Here is a 15,582-nt window from a genome sequence, read left to right as displayed (position 1 = left end):
TTTACCTATCTGCAGTCTAGAACCACTCACTCTCGTTCTTGAGCATGGCGACAAGCAATGAGAACTTTCTTACCCATGTCTCTGTCACATGTAACTAGGGGACCAAGTTGGGAAAGAGCCTTCCCAGCCAAGTGCTTCTTCAATCCTCATCAGATAGGAGATCGAGTGCAAAGTGAACAATAGCGGACAAGTCCTTGTCAAGACGATAAACATGAACAGCCGTCGTAGACTTGATTGGAGATGTGGGAATGATGTAAACATGTGGAACAAAGACGTGCTCGTGAAAGGGCCCACAAAACCAAAATACCCATACCGAGAAGCTCACCTCATTTTCCACCGGAATAACGCCACGTGAAACCCAGTATTCTGCCCACTGTCTGTTCCTTGTATCCTTTTGTGATTTTCCGGCTCTTCACAGCGGTTCTAGATAGTGTGCTTGTTTGAAATATCGTGTAAACCTTTTGTTATACCGCGGCTGGCACTGTCAGCGAGATCGCAGGAGAGCAAACTCCTCGGATCAACCAGCCAAGAACTGTCCCCTTGTCACCTTGCAATACACTGACCAGAGTGTCCGGGATGGCCATCGTCGACGCGCAAAGTTTTGACGACCGAGCCGGAGGTTCTGGGGGGCATACAGCTTCTGCTTACTCGGTCGGCAAAGTGCCACTGGTTGTCACGACGGAGATTGATGGTTATCCTCAGCCCGTCAAAGATGGACATACCGATCCGAGCAGCGTCAAGTCGACAACAAGCATCCACGAGGCACGTGTCGAGACTCTGGGAGTTCGAGACCCTCCGCTCAGCTACCCGATCGGGGTCCCCAAGAGCGACTTTGAGCTTCAGGACCACGGCATCGATGAAATCAGAAGCTTGAGAGTCGTCGTGATCGGTGCTGGATTGTCAGGTGTCCTCGCCAGCATACTTTTGCCGGTCAAGGTGCCAAAGATCGACCTGGTCGTGTACGAGAAGAATGAAGACGTGGTATTTACAATCACGACGAGGCTCAAAACACAACAGGAGCCACCTTGTGAGCCCATGACTGACCAGAGTGTGTGCTGCAGGGAGGGACTTGGCTGGAAAATATCTACCCAGGAGTTCGTTGTGATGTGAGTGTCGGCCCAAAGACATACCTAACACTCATCGTCGATGGGTTCCTTCCGACATGAATCGTACACTTCACTCATGCAAGACTTCCCACGTTCTCGAAGTTGTCACTGACATTTCGGCAGATACCGTCAAACGTGTACCAGTCGACCTTCATGCCAAAGACTCAATGGTCCGAGAAATTCGCCCGAGGTGCCGAGATCCTCGAGTACTGGCAAAGTCGAGCTCGCGAGTACAATGCGTACCGGTACATGCGTTTCCATTCGGAAGTTCGGACTGTTATTTGGGACAATGCGTCTTCACAGTGGCGGGTGACGATCCAAAACACCAAAACGAAAGAGGTTTTTGTCGACAACGCTGATTTTGTCCTCACCGCCACGGGACGTTTCAACACGTGGAAGCTCCCGGAATACCCAGGCATTGACGAATACAAAGGTTTGATACGGCACACTTCAAATTGGGACCCTTCGTTCAACCCTAGAGGGAAGAACGTGGCCGTGATAGGTAACGGGGCGAGTGGAATCCAAGTGGTGCCCAGCCTACAGCTCATGGTCAACCGTCTGGATCATTACGCCCGGAACAAGACCTGGATCGCCGGATCGTGGGCCGGCGACGAGAGGACCTTTGAGGCACAACCCTACTCGGCGGAAGAATTGGCCTCATTCGAGGATCCTCGGGTTTATCTCAAATTCAGGAAAGAAATCGAGGCCAAGTACTGGCGTCGGTTCGCCTCGACTTTCAGAGGGTCCAAGGAAAATGAAGGCATGCGCGAGCAGTTTATAGAAATCGTCAAGAAGCGGATAGCGACGAAGCCTGAATTGCTGGAGAAGCTGATCCCCGACTTCAACCCCAACTGCAGACGCTTGACCCCGGGGCCGGGGTACCTCGAGGCCATCACTCAAGACAACGTCGACTTCGTCCAGACGCCGATCGAGAAGTTCACGGCGACTGGGATCCAGACGGTGGACGGCAGGCACCGCGAGGTGGATGCTATATTTTGTGCGACCGGGGCTAGTTTGGCACCACAATTCGACATCGTCAGCAACGGAGTCAACCTGCGAGAGTTCTGGAGCGCCGAAGGACCGAATGGCTTCCCGTACTCGTACCTGGGTCTGGCCACGCCGGGGTTCCCAAACCTCTTGTTCATCGCAGGACCTCACGGCACCGGCCCGTCAGGGACCGTCCCACACAGTGTCGAGGTGCAGTTGACGTACTACGCGAAGGTTCTGCGAAAGGTCAGCAGCCAAGGGATAGCGACGATCGTGCCTTCACGACAGGCGGCCGACGACTTTGTCGAGTACTCGGACGCGTTCTTCCGGAAGACCGTCCTCACGGACAACTGCAGCTCGTGGGCCAACGGTGGGCGACCGGGTGGGAGGATCCACGGCATCTGGCCTGGCAGTGCGGCACATGTGACGACGGTCAGACGGGAGCCGAGGTGGGAGGACTGGGAATACAGTTACCTCAACAACAGCAAGAACAGATTCGCGTATTTCGGCAACGGCTGGACAGGCCTCGAGGCCGATCCGGAATCAGACATAACGTCCTACCTGAGGGTGCCGTCGGAGATTGATCTGAAAGACTTGCACGAAAAGTGGTGGGATTTTCCTTAGCTGGACGCGCCTAGATTCATCGTGAGACCATGATAGACTGATGCGTGGAAGCAACGAAATGTGATTAGACGTGGCGGTCTGACATGCCAGCTGAAGGGTATCGAGCTGCTCTCAATATCATGTCTGTTTCCGGTTCCAAGCGTGTCTTTGTTAAAGCTTGCTTGTCGGCGAACAATGTAACAGTAAACACCGCATTTAGTCCGACTTGCTTCCAGTTTACCTTAGAATAGCTGCCCATTACAGATATGGATGAGGATGAGTACTTCCAAACTGCTTTCCATACCCTGGCCGGGTCCAGAGTCCAATTACCGTCGGAATTTACCTCTCTTAAGCTCCTCCACCACTGTTTCTACACCGGGACACCCAATCTGGTCTCCGATTTCAGAATAATTCGCCTGCCACAACCCAGGGCTACCCTTTGGATACTGCGACCTATACCCAATCATGCGCTGCGCCCTCAGCGACAGGCCCTCCACCACCTCACGTGGTGTTATGAATGCATACGCCTCCTCTGGCGTTAAAAACGATGCCTGGAACGTAAATGCAATTCCGCGCCTCTTCTCATCCGCTGTCCTATTCGCGCCACCGCCATGTACCGTCTTGCCCGTGATGAGGCACGCGTCCCCCGCCTTCATCTCCACGGGTATCGTTGCCTCTGGTGTTCCCAATACCGACAGATCCGGCCACGCATGCGAGCCAGGAATCACGCGCGTGCCTCCATTCACGTCGGTGAAGTCGGTCAGCGCCACCAGGAAGTTGAGTATGGCTTCGGGGCCGTCGGGACCAAGGAGGTGAAAGACTTGGAACTGGTCCTGGTCGCGATGAAGCACCTGCGCTGCGTTCCCGGGCCCAATCTCAATGACTTGCGCGGTCGTCAGCCAGTACGTGCCGGTCTGCGGATGGAAGATACGCTCTGCAATGTCGTGACAAATGTCGTTGTCTAGTAGGTAGTCACGGAATGTCTTGCTGTTGGCCGTAAGCCCCGTCAGGCGCTTGGTGTTGCTTCCATGGAAGGCTTTGATGCTCTCAGACTCGTGCGTTGAGCCAGGATTCAGCTTGGCCAGAGGCACGTCAACCTCATCGTTCATGGCGGCGACTTGCTCTGGGCTCAGAAGCCCCTCGAGAATGACGCCGCCCGCGCTGTGAAGCGCTCTAAGAATAGCCTCACTCCCGGCGTCGGCGGAGACACGCGGGAGAGCAGCGCTGTTTGTTACCGTGGATGGCATTTTTACTGTTTACTGGCTCAGTGGAAGTGTGTTTATGTTTGCTGGAGGCTTTGAAGGCTTTGAAGGCTTTATATTCGGCTGTTTGCCTCAGCTAATGACTTATGCACACTTGTCCACGGGCATTCGCAATGGTAAGTGCGGGTGACACTGCCCAGCTAACGGTTTCGGCATACGGTACAACGAACGCCACAGCGTAGGCCACCGGAAAGACATGTCGACACCCGGGAGTCGGTATTCGCCAGAAGCCGCAATTGAGCAAACGTTAGAGGTCCTGGGCTCCCAGCTATGGCAACATATGGATGATGCCGTCCCTCTGATGGCGATTGGCCCGGACAGCAATCCAGGGGTAATGCCGACTGCCGACTGCCGAAGATAACATGCTTACTGAGCGAGGCTGAGTAATTTACTAATACGGCAGGTCTAGGTCGTGGGCCCAATAGATTGAGTGGAGCGGCGTCCGGGGTTGCTTGCTACCCTACTTAAAAACTCACGATTTCGAACCGTCTTCGCTCCATCAGGTTATCGGATATTCTAGCTTTGTTCTGATCTACAGCTCCATCAGCCATAACGCCGCCATGCGTATCGCCGTTGCAGGTTCTGGCGCCATGGCCAGGTACATCTGCGAAGAGTTCCCCAAATATGGCCATCAAGTCGTCGTACTATCACGAACCGAGAAGGCGGCTTTCAAGGGCAATCTCCATGTCTCGCAAGTCGTAACAGACTACTCTGTTACTTCGATCACCGAAGCGATCAAAGATTGTGATATGCTAACTTCGATGATCCTTTCCTACGGCCCTGATTTCATCGATGTCCACCTGAAGCTTATCGAGGCATGCCAGGCCAGTCCTAAGTGCAAGCGCTTTATTCCGTCCGAATATGGGGGTGATCTTGAAAACCATCCGGACCTTCCAGTCTTCTACTACCGCACACGAGAGCCTATCCGAAAGGTTCTGCGCGAGCAAACTGAACTAGAATGGACCCTTGTCAGCGTCGGCTGGTTCATGGATTATGTGGTTCCTTCAAAGAATAGGTACCTCCAGGATCCCGGGCCGGCATTCCCCGTCGATCTTACTGCAAACCGCATCATCATTCCGGGCACGGGAAACGACCCCATCGACGTCACCGCAGCTCGTGATGTTGCTGCAGCGTTGGCAATGCTCGCGGATGCGCCGAAGTGGGAGACCTATACCTATGTCTCTGGAGTACAGACTAGTTGGAATAACCTCGCTACACTGGTCCAAAAGCATTATCCACAAGTTGATCAAGTTAAACATCTTGGCCTTGGTCAGATTCTCGACACTATCCAGACCTCAGAAGACGAAGTGGAAATCCTCGTGTCGCATTATCAGATGTTCACACCACTTGGAGCTGGATCCTTCAGTCCGGACTTAGTACAGCGTGATCGTCGCAAGTTCTTCGCTGGGTTCAGATTCCGAACACCCGAACAACTCGTCAATGAAGCGCTTAGAAGCCCTGGCAGTATCGTGTAAGTCGGCACTGATCACTATGGATGCGGAACTCTGGAAGCTAGACAACAAGGAGGCTCCATGCAAACCAAGCAAACCAAGCTAATGGGAGTCTCTCGACGCTTGTCCAGTCCCTGGGTTGCACAGAGGAGGGAAAGGAAATAAATAACAAATGATCTTGTCAGATTGTCAGGTCTACGCAAGGAGTTTCCAAGAATGCATTATTCCATTTCAGATGAATGACAGTACACACCTTAGCGAAATAAAATGCCATAGCACCACAGCTCTGCCCAACTGATCTGCCCAACTGACTTAATAGAGTGGTGATGCTAAATCTGATTCGTTCTTCGGGTTGTTGGCCTGAGTAACGAGGCCTGTCAATGTGCATTGTCAAAGGCTGTCTCCTGCTCGTGCGGCAAGCGTCTGGTTTGAGGTGGTCCGGCTGGCAACAAGCGATCCAGCCGTAGCACTGTGGTGGTATGAGTAGTTGATCGACGATGCCCCCAATAATGACCTTATATTGAAGGCGGTATTAATTCTTGCCCTTCGTTTTTTAATGAGGGCTCTCCTGTTTATATGTGAATCCTTTGCGATCTAGTAGAGTGCTTGGAGAAGCCTTGCTAGCCTTGTCATGGCCTTGAGTGTCCTAGTTGGTGCTCTGACAATGCCATCCTCACAGCTGGTTGGATGATTCGTGATGGTGCTAGTGTTAGCTACATAGCAAAAGTTATAGGATTTTGGAGATGGATTGTAGTGATAGACGAGATGGTACGGAAGCGAGGCAGAGTCGCCGACTACGCTGTCGTTCCCGTGAATATGAGTAGCGCCAATTCTATACAGAGCTTCCTTACCAAGGCTGGTAACTATTCTGTGGTGAGAATCCCGCAGTTGAAATCGAGGCCCGTATGCTCTTCGTCAATTATTCAATGGTTTGTAGCCACGTGTGACTCGCACCACAACTTCAGAGCCTCGACCGCAAAGTGGTGTGGTCTGCACATCAGCAAAGCCATACCTCCCGTGGTATCTCGGCCATGAAGAGTCTCGAATCGGGACTGATTCGGGCAGGCAAGCTCGGTCCTCTTGATTAGAAAATCAAGCGGGGTTTCTTCAAGCTTACTACTTTACTCGCGTAGGGTAAGGATCCTTACTTTTTGTTCAGTTGTGATCCACTCCGTCCAGCATTGACGGCCGACTGCCGACTGCCGACACCCTGGCTTTCCAAGTTGACCCCGCCATCAATATATCTGGTACCGCTGGGTCACTAGAGCAGTTGTCAACGTTTACCAACAGGTAGCAAGTATCCAGGTTCTATGATAGAGTTGCCTACGCTTCTTTTGGGTTCAGAAAAGAAGAAAGCAAAAACAAAACGAAGTTGTCAAGACTCCACATTCCAGCATGTCACCACCACATTCTGTAAGCCAGTCGTCCCAGGGCTCGGTCTCAGTCCTGGGGCTAGGGTTAATGGGGAATGCATTGGCGCGAGCACTCATACAGAATGGATGGAAAACATCAGTGTGGAACCGCACTGCAGCGAAGGCTGAGCCTATCGTACACATGGGTGGCATCCTCGCGGCTACACCAGCAGAGTGCATCCAAGCAAGCGAATTGACCATCTTTTGTCTTTTGGATCAGCAGGCTGTTCATGAAATCTTGGGCGAATGCGATGCCAACTGCGGGCATGGCCGCATCGTGGTAGACTTCACGTCTGGAATTGTCTCGGACAACTATCGATCTCAGCAACTGGCTGCAAACAAGTCGTTCTCAGCATACGTACGAGGCGCCATTGAGGCCATACCTCAGTCTATCGGACTCCCTGAATCCATCCTCTACTACAGCGGCGATGCAACTGCATTTAAGAAGGCAGAGAATTGTTTGAAGGTGTTTGGAACCTCGATTTATCTCGGAAGCGATGTGTCGTTGGCATCTGTACAGGAGGCTATCCTGGGTACTTGTTTCTATTTCTTTGGTGTTGGGTTTTTACAATCTATCGCACTTCTAAAGACTTCCAAGCTCTGGTCAAGTGGTGGCGCAGAGAATTTCACGACTCGCTGCGTGATTCCATTTCTCACTGAACAACTCCCAGTCGCTTTTTTGGATATGGCCAAAGATATTGACAAGGAAGACTACGCAACCAAGGGCTCGGTAGTAACAGTGAACACCTTGGCCTCGTCGCTCCGGGCTCTGATGAAGTTTAATGTTGATCAGGGTATTCCAACTTCGGCTTTCGAGCCAATGCTCCGTTTAATGGAAGCTAGGGCAGAGCAAGGCGGTGGAGGAGACGGCATGGCAAGTCTAATCAATGTTTTTGGAGCGAATTAATCATAGTATACCAGGAGCTTGTTAACAATCACATCATATTGTCATCTATTTGTTAAGAAGATATATATTGAACCGAAGCAAAGGACTCAATAGGCCTTCCAGTGCGATAAGTATACGATGAGCTCTAGGCTTCTGTAGACGAGGTTAAAGATTAATACAATAAGTAAATCCCAGGTTACAGTGGATGCTTTCTGACCTACTCTACTCCGACATGGGTGATGAACGTGAAGTATGATTCGCTGTAAGATACCATCTTCGGAGTCAAGATCGAAACTCAGGACGCTGGCTGGTGACACAATCTCAATTTCCAAGAATTTGGCCTCTTTGTTGAGCGTTTTACGGATATTTTTGTGTGTTACAGCCGGATGCAAAGAGGACAAAAGATAGCGGCAAAATTTCGAGAATGTCGTGGGATATTTGATGATGGAGCGTTCTTAGGTCGCCAGACCATATGTGAACTCGACAGTCGCTTCTACCGTGAAATGTTTCTTCCGCTCTCCAGTGCCAATCAAGACCAAAACAAAAGTCACCACTGAGTCCTTTTTCCTCAAGTAGTTTTATAGTAACACTTCTGGGATCCCAGAAGGGACCTATTGTATCTTCTTCGCTCTGAATGTGCAAAATAAGGCCGAGATCAACGTCTGGCGGACCACCTGGAGCTGCAAGTCTGTCCCGGCTTTGACATGATTCCAATACCTCGTCCAGATACTCCGTAGAAGTTTTCCATTCAACACTGATAATATCTCTACCAACACCTCAAGTCATTCTTCTTACTAACGCTCTTAGATAATGAGATCCAAATTGTGTGCGCTCTTCTTTGAGAAGCTGGATATTGCGTCTTTGGTCATATGAGACATCAATATCATAGAGTGTAAGGAGGAGGTAACGAGGGCCCTAACAGAACTTCCCGGAGGATTTTCAAGACGCCACCTATAATCAACCTACCAAGGCACTCGTGGGCGCCCCTAGCACGCCAAATCGACGCCTAAGTGGAGACTGCCTAGTGGGCGCCGGACAAGAGCGGGAATGTGCCGTGCCGAGAATAAGATCTTAGTACGGAGTACCCCTTGAGTTCATTTACTGTAGGTATGGCCTCCTCATGTAAAGGTAACCTTAACTTAAGAGAGCTTGACAGCATACATACAGATACACCCAGATTTGAGAGCTGCTTAGGAGACGGAGTGCGAGCCACAAGGCTAACTTGAACTTACTAGAACATATGAAGTTTCAACTCTCTCCATCTCTCTCATGATGTCTGTTGTAACAAAAGCTGTAACATTTTCAAGGGAGACTCGTTCCAATTAGCACGTGATACGGTAGTCTTTCCAAAGGGTCACATGTAGGCACCAGGGCTGTCTCTTCTGAGAATATACTTCCAGCCTGATCGGACATTCTTCATAATGCCTTCATACAAGCGTTAGGTCAGTCCTGACTATGGCTCAAAATTGAGACCCCGCAAATGCGATCAATTCCCTGTTTTCGTCGCATGCTCACCAAAGCCCTCCTTCCACCCAAGTTCGGCCATCTCCCGTCCTCGTTACAACGAGACGACTGCCTACCAATGACCACCTCAGCTGGCAAAAGTATCAGCTTATGGCGAGTCCCACAACGAACGAAGCGTTCTTGACCGATCGCAGCTAGAAGCTTCTCTCCAACTCGGTGTGTGTCAGCGTAACGCGTCGCCAGAGCGAGACCAACACAATGCGACTTTTGAAGTTCGACGGTCAAGGCGAGCCGAAGCTTACCGGGGATCTCCTGGACACGATTCCCCCCTACGCGATACTCTCGCATACTTGGGGATATGATAGAGATGAGGTTAATTTCGACGACCTCACATACGGATCTTATAAGAATACAGCTGGCTATGCTAAGATTCAGTTTTGCGGTGAACAGGCAAAAAAAGACGAGATAGAATACTTCTGGGTGGACGCGTGCTGCATCGATAAAGCCAACCATAGCGAGCTCTCAGAAGCGATTGTCTCGATGTTCGACTGGTATCGAAATGCTGTCAAATGCTACGTATATTTATCCGACGTTACAGGCAGCAGAATCAACCATCACTGCACTCAATGTTGGTGGGAATCAGACTTTCGAACCAGTAGATGGTTCAGACGCGGCTGGACGTTACAGGAATTGCTTGCTCCAACCTCGGTCGAATTTTCTTCGCGGGAAGGGGAGCTTCTGGGTAGCAAGAAAACACCCAAAGTACTGGGAGAAGAGCATCCCGTTACAATCAGCAGCGTGAGCAATCTTGCTCTTACCATGAAAGGCCAGGGCAGAAATATCGAAGCTGTCAAACTCATGTCGGAATGTGTACAACTGCGAAATCGGGTTTTGGGTGCTGAACATCCTCGCACTCTCTTTTCCTCAGCACTATTGACCGAATGGCAAGGTGCGGAATGATGGGAGGACTGCCGGTGTACGGAGTTACCGTTAGATCATAAGCTTGTGGGGAATACTGTTCTATACCCAGTCTTGAATTACTATAGAAATCTATAGCGATCGATATTAATAAATCTATTGTCATTGCTCGTTGTCATCATTTCATCGACATCATCAAAGTCCAGGTCAAAAGATAAAGTGGCCGGCAGTATCGCTAGGCGTAGTTTTCAATTGCCCCGCAAGTACAATTTCTCGGTGGGATGTGACCCTGGGCAGCGTTGCACCTAGGTAAGTATCTGGCTGGTCTGCCTACGGAGTACCTAGATACCTACCTAGGTACCAGAGTGGGCATCTATACTCTGTGGCTTGTCCAGCTAACCTGTTCCCTTGCACCTAGCGGACGAGAAGCTGCCTTGGTGTTTTTTTGTTTCCCGAGCCCGATTTAGTCCGGTCAGTCCGTCTGTTGAAATACAACAATCCAAACATCACATGCAATACAATATGAGTGCCTACCTGGGCATGGTGTTCGTGTACTGCCTGGGAATCCAGAGATTAACACTGGCCTGTCTTTGCTTACCTGGGTAAATTATCCTGGGTTATGGTCGACCAACTTCTCGCGCCCCTCCCTGAATACGAAGACCACGGCGCTGTCCTTGAAATCACTCGACGCCACTCTCCGTTTTTTTCTTGTACCCTTGCACACATGTATGCCTGGTCACACCCAGGCCGATCACCTACTGCAAGCCACCTGCGCACACGAAACACCACACTAAACCCCCTGGGATAGCCCCTCCAATGTAGCCCCTCTCCAAGAACGAACACTCCGGTAAAACCAGGCAAAACGTCGAGATACGGTGTATTTTCTAGAGTATTAGTAGTTTCCTGCCTCAATTTTCATCTTTCCAATGACGGGCTGTTGTCGGCTTGATTTGTTCTTCTGTTTGGCGATGCGGCCCGAAATCTGGGGAAAAGTCCACAGAAAGAACGTGCTAAGAATTCCAGATCCGAACTTTGCTTGTCTGGGGCCCGGACTCGCCTGTCCATGTCCAAACGCCATCCCTTTCCGGTCGTTAGGTCGATTTCGTTTACTAGACACGCGTGGGTGATGATGAGTTTCGATGGCCAATGTGGAATAGTGCACCTTTTTCCATCCACCCCCTTGCTTTCTCATCCAGAAACAAAAAGGGTGCTTTCTTGCATCCCCGGTGCAGCCACAACGTTTCACAGCCAATGCGGTACGGTTTCTGGAACGCCTCAGTAGCATGCCATGGCTCCCGGCGGTGAGAAAGGAATGTCACTCTTTCTCTCTCCTCCCCCAGCCGCCCAACCGACACCGGGACAACAAGACGAAATTTTTACCAGCCCGGCATGTCGTTGGTTGATCCCTGGTTAGCTCACAAAACATCTCCAGACCACCGCAGGAAGAGCATGCAAGATCCAGAGATCTATCCTCGAGATCGGTCACAGGATGTCAGGCTGACCTGGCGCCTGTGTCCCCTTTCTCTCTGGGCTCGAGTGTCCAACCACCCCGTCAACCCCTCCTCCTCCGCCATGGTGATGCAGGTCTCCTGCACGAAGGTGAACCCATCCTTGTCCATCACGTACTTTCTACCCAGAGAGCTGTTTCCTGTCCTGCCATTTCTCGTCGCCAGCCGCACGAATCACTTGGAAACAGACGGCAAATTTGATAGCAAGCCTCAGAGCGACCCAACGAGCCTGGGCACTCAATTTGGGCAAATGGGCTGCTCGTGTTCTACTCTGTTGGGAGCGAACATGGTTTTGTGTATAAAGTACGGGAATCCCCCTGCATTCTGGTTCATTTGCTTTTCATCCAACCTCCAAAGTTTTCTGCCCGGTACTCTTTCGCCTCGTTTGGTCCTTGCACAAAAGTTTGTTTGCCCTTGTACTTGCCAATCGCCTTCACACAATAATACCTTGGCCCATACCCAGCCAATCGCCCTACCCTGGTCTCGCCTCGTCTACCCCTACACTGCCAGAATGGATCCGTCCGACGTTATGAAGGTTGTTATTGTTGGAGACGATGTTGTTAGCGCAGCATTGAACTTTACAGTAAGAAGCCTTTTCCAGTACAGAACTTTGTCAAATCCACCCACATACCTACTCACGCTCCTCTACAACTGACAGTTTATGAATCTGATGAAGCGCCCGGGATATGCGACCCTTCGCCCCGTCCAGGGCGTACCCAGCGAGATGCTTCAGATCCAAACGGGAGTAGGTGCCGACGATCCCGACTCCCAGCCTCTCGTGGTCGATGCGTATCGATCGGCGCCGGTGATTCTCCCGATATATCTGGCCGAGGCCAACGCATTCATCATCGCCTTCGGTCTCGACTCGAGGGCGTCCTTTGATGAGGCCAAGAAAATCCTACGTGTCATCAGGAAGGCCGGGCGCAGGGGCGCTCCCATCGCCGTGGTCGGCATGCAGAGGATGCATAGGAGGTTGGCAGTCATGCCACAGGAGGCCACCGAGCAGGTGGCGAAGTGGGGGGTAGAATTCTTCACCGTCCAGTCTGCCGTCTCCGCGCAGGTGACGGCGCCCCTGATATACCTGGGGAATCGTCACCTCCGGGAGCGGAACAAGCCTGCTTGGGCGCTCAGGGTCGACAAGGTGCGTCGGTCGAGGGTGTGGCACCCTCGGGAATGGCCTTCCTTGCCTCGCTGCCTCCGTCTGAGGAGGAAGCACAAAAGTGAAGTATGGTTTGATTAGTTGTTGGGGAGTTTACTGTAATTGTATTCCGTACTGAACTCTTTCATTCAATGTACGGGAGACCATGTAAACCATCGAAGTAGCCGGAAAATAATGTCTCCGAACACAACGCTAAGATCACATCTCGATCATCCCCACGCAACATGATTTGAGACGGTGTCCTGCAACGAAAATCCGTCCGCTTTTCTGAATTTCTATCCAGCTTAATAGGCCCCATTTTGCATCCGCCCCAGATTTACGTACTAAACGTTAGCACGGCGGCTCGAACCGACATCGTCCCTCGTCATCTCGAAAATCGAGCGTGCAGACGCAACCGAACCCCCCCTGCGAAGTCTTGCTCTCTACCTACCTCGCCATGAAACCCAAGCGCGATCAATACTTGGCTGATACCATGAGCAAGATAGATGCTCAGCATGACGGGACTGGAGGGTTGGCCATCCACAACACCAAATTTCGTCGTTGGTCGTCATTGGTTGCGTTGAGGACCAACGGCAAAGTTCTACACGCCGATAAACCGCACCTGTGTTCCAATCAGCAGAAACAAAATCGTCAAGACCGGTCCGTTTGTCCACCTCACCGAAGGGGCGACCATCGAATTCGTCGCCCGGAACACCACATCCGTCCCAGTGCCCAGGGTGTACTGCTCCTTTGTCCACAAGAACCGGGCCTCCATTGTCATGAGGAGGATTCGAGGTGATGCCATACCGACAGTGTGGGGGAAACTGTCCGAGCAGTCCCAACGGGCAATTTATGATCAATTGAGGGGCATGATCCGGGAGCTACGCTCGCTGAAGCCGCCGTCTCCGGGGACGGGAATCGAGAGCTGCGTCGGGGGATCCTTGCACGACCCTCGAATCCCTCGCTCGAACAACCCTCGGTTCGGTCCGTTCAAAACGATTCGAGAGTTTCACCTCTGGCTGAGAAAGGGGGCTGGAGCCATCTCGGACCGAAGGTCGAGAAGGCGACACGGACTGGCAGGACGTTTGCGACATGGCAGCCGCTCAGGACAAGTCATCGTGGCGCCCGCCGGTTTTCACACACGCTGATTTGAACCCGTTCAACATCCTCATCCGTGGAGATCGGGTCGTCGTCCTGGTTGACTGGGAAATATCCGGATGGTACCCGAACTATTGGGAGTATACCTCGGCGTGGCTCGGGAGCGCAACGAGGACAGGTTGGCGGAAATGCATCGACGAGTTCCTCGAACCCTTTCCCGACGAGCTGAAGATGGAGACTATTCGCCAGAAATGGTGGGGAGGTATTTAACGAATGAAGGTACAATGATATACATTCATTTGTACCGTCTACAAAATTTCGATATAAATCTCTCAAGTCCTTCCAACTCAGCCAAGCTTGCTTTCCACTGAAGAAAGAACCCTCTAAGCTATCACCTCTTTGTTCTCCCAGAGATCCCAGGTCGGCTTGGGGTTTACCAGCAGCCATGAGTCGTCAAAGCGTCCCTGAGCAATCTTTTCCCGGACGTGACGCCTTGTCAACTCTTCAATACGACGCCAGTCGAGTACCGAAGCTCCCATGGCCTGGCCATCTCTTTCGAGTGCTACAAGGGCGTCGGCGCACCAACTACGGCACCTCCATTCCGGATCACCCTGAACCACGGGCACACTTCGGAGCGTCTGGAGAAGATTTTTCGCGTTGATGATTTTCCCAATCATGATGCGGATGAGGAGGTTGTTGGTGTTCCGAACGTCGTTTAGCGCAAGCTCTTCATATTCCCACCGGGGTCGTGAGGGCCCATTCGGACTTGGGCTCAGCTGGTTCTTGACATGACAACGTATGCCATAGAGACCCGGGCGGCCCTTTTGCACCTTGGGTCCAATCAGGAACGCCCAATGATATCTGCATTGAGAAAGAAAACAGTGAGCTTGAAACAGTGATACCAGGATGCGATTAGAGGGTTCAAAAAAGAAAAGAGCAAAATTTTACTTTCGTTCCTCGTTGTTGACGACACCGCTGGGGTAGAGTGCGATGTAAGGGCGCTGGGGATTCACAGTGCCCACGATTCTGATTATGGTCCAAGCCCGACTGCACCTTCGGTGCCAATCACAGCATCCGCATGCGCCCTCCGACAAACAAAGATCAGCAGCTGTGCAAGGATTGAAATTTTGCATTGCAAGACTTGGAACGGTAGACCTATGAGTGAAAATCGCCCGGAATTCCACCCAGCTTCATTGCAGTACTGATTCAGAATGTGGACTATTCCGAATGGTGCTTCTACGACATATTCCAGCGTAGAAGTACTGAAACTACCGCCATTGATGGATCATTTCATTCAAAAGGAGATCTCTGGAAATGGAAGAGGCGGTGACATTGCTCTTTAAAAAGCATCAGAGGCCACTTAGGTGCGTACCTAGGTGCAGGCGCCTAGCGCGACCAACCACGAGAAATCGTAATTGTTGGGCAGTCGAAAACTACGCCTAGCCATACCGTCGGCCACTTATTTTTGACCTGGACTTTGATGATGTCGATGAAATAATGACAACGAGAAATGACAATAGATTCATTATTTCTGACCGCCATGAATATCTTGTGGTCATCCAAGGCTGGGCATACATGTTGGGCCTGAGACCGTCGTTGGGTTTGTCTCGGCGCCATAAATGACGCTACCGCAAAAAGTCTCCGTTCAGCCTCGTCTTCCTCTTTTAGACTGCGAAGCTTCACCTTACGATCAGTTCATGGTATTCTGGACACAACGATGATGCTTCTACCCAAAAGATTTCATCCGCG

At 51.4% G+C, this 15,582-nt stretch overlaps 6 protein-coding genes across 7 annotated transcripts; 5 read left to right on the top strand and 1 right to left on the bottom strand.

Moving 5' to 3' along the window:
• Positions 1 to 425: 425 nt before the first annotated feature.
• On the top strand, positions 426 to 2,871 carry PV06_08186. Of its 2 annotated transcripts, XM_016409493.1 has the most exons (3): positions 426 to 981; positions 1,062 to 1,106; positions 1,230 to 2,871. In XM_016409493.1, exons 1-3 carry the CDS (start codon positions 577 to 579, stop codon positions 2,715 to 2,717), a joined length of 1,938 nt encoding a protein of 645 aa, XP_016259801.1. In that variant the 5' UTR covers positions 426 to 576; the 3' UTR covers positions 2,718 to 2,871. The 2 variants fall into 2 exon arrangements, with proteins under 2 accessions (XP_016259801.1, XP_016259802.1); XM_016409494.1 differs by lacking the exon at positions 426 to 981 and having other exon boundaries at positions 1,037 to 1,106.
• Positions 2,872 to 4,037: 1,166 nt separating this feature from the next.
• Positions 4,038 to 4,319, top strand: PV06_08185 (uncharacterized protein; the record flags this gene model as incomplete). The annotated part of the gene is made up of 2 exons (XM_016409492.1): positions 4,038 to 4,074; positions 4,099 to 4,319. 2 exons carry the CDS (start codon positions 4,038 to 4,040, stop codon positions 4,317 to 4,319), a joined length of 258 nt encoding a protein of 85 aa, XP_016259800.1.
• A 199-nt stretch (positions 4,320 to 4,518) lies between these two features.
• Positions 4,519 to 5,433, top strand: PV06_08184 (uncharacterized protein; the record flags this gene model as incomplete). Its single annotated transcript, XM_016409491.1, has 1 exon — positions 4,519 to 5,433. One exon carries the CDS (start codon positions 4,519 to 4,521, stop codon positions 5,431 to 5,433), a length of 915 nt encoding a protein of 304 aa, XP_016259799.1.
• A 3,688-nt stretch (positions 5,434 to 9,121) lies between these two features.
• On the top strand, positions 9,122 to 10,199 carry PV06_08183 (uncharacterized protein). The gene has a single exon (XM_016409490.1). It carries the CDS (start codon positions 9,430 to 9,432, stop codon positions 10,129 to 10,131), a length of 702 nt encoding a protein of 233 aa, XP_016259798.1. The 5' UTR covers positions 9,122 to 9,429; the 3' UTR covers positions 10,132 to 10,199.
• A 1,909-nt stretch (positions 10,200 to 12,108) lies between these two features.
• PV06_08182 (uncharacterized protein) lies at positions 12,109 to 14,103 on the top strand (the record flags this gene model as incomplete). Its single annotated transcript, XM_016409489.1, has 4 exons — positions 12,109 to 12,180; positions 12,256 to 12,738; positions 13,335 to 13,714; positions 13,764 to 14,103. The coding sequence occupies 4 exons, from the start codon at positions 12,109 to 12,111 to the stop codon at positions 14,101 to 14,103; spliced, it is 1,275 nt and encodes a 424-aa protein (XP_016259797.1).
• On the bottom strand, positions 14,069 to 15,348 carry PV06_08181 (uncharacterized protein). The gene is made up of 2 exons (XM_016409488.1): positions 14,782 to 15,348; positions 14,069 to 14,694 (listed from the first exon to the last, which is right to left on the bottom strand). Exons 1-2 carry the CDS (start codon positions 14,964 to 14,966, stop codon positions 14,217 to 14,219), a joined length of 663 nt encoding a protein of 220 aa, XP_016259796.1. The 5' UTR covers positions 14,967 to 15,348; the 3' UTR covers positions 14,069 to 14,216.
• Positions 15,349 to 15,582: the final 234 nt, after the last annotated feature.

Source organism: Exophiala oligosperma, assembly GCF_000835515.1.
Source record: "Exophiala oligosperma strain CBS 72588 unplaced genomic scaffold supercont1.8, whole genome shotgun sequence".
In the NCBI taxonomy this organism is placed as follows: Eukaryota; Fungi; Ascomycota; class Eurotiomycetes; order Chaetothyriales; family Herpotrichiellaceae; genus Exophiala; species Exophiala oligosperma.
The sequence above is the reverse complement of the archived record's forward strand: the minus strand, read 5'-3'. Positions and strand labels throughout refer to the sequence as shown.

What these genes read in the sequence shown, in the direction of transcription:
- PV06_08181 (XM_016409488.1), bottom strand. Translation starts at nt 14,966, where the DNA reads ATGCAAAATTTCAATCCTTGCACAGCTGCTGATCTTTGTTTGTCGGAG. An exon ending in GTCAACAACGAGGAACGAAA is followed by an intron (nt 14,695 to 14,781) that starts GTAAAATTTTGC and finishes TTCTCAATGCAG; the next exon opens with ATATCATTGGGCGTTCCTGA.
- PV06_08186 (XM_016409493.1), top strand. Translation starts at nt 577, where the DNA reads ATGGCCATCGTCGACGCGCAAAGTTTTGACGACCGAGCCGGAGGTTCT. An exon ending in ACGAGAAGAATGAAGACGTG is followed by an intron (nt 982 to 1,061) that starts GTATTTACAATC and finishes TGTGTGCTGCAG; the next exon opens with GGAGGGACTTGGCTGGAAAA. An exon ending in ACCCAGGAGTTCGTTGTGAT is followed by an intron (nt 1,107 to 1,229) that starts GTGAGTGTCGGC and finishes ACATTTCGGCAG; the next exon opens with ATACCGTCAAACGTGTACCA.
- PV06_08183 (XM_016409490.1), top strand. Translation starts at nt 9,430, where the DNA reads ATGCGACTTTTGAAGTTCGACGGTCAAGGCGAGCCGAAGCTTACCGGG.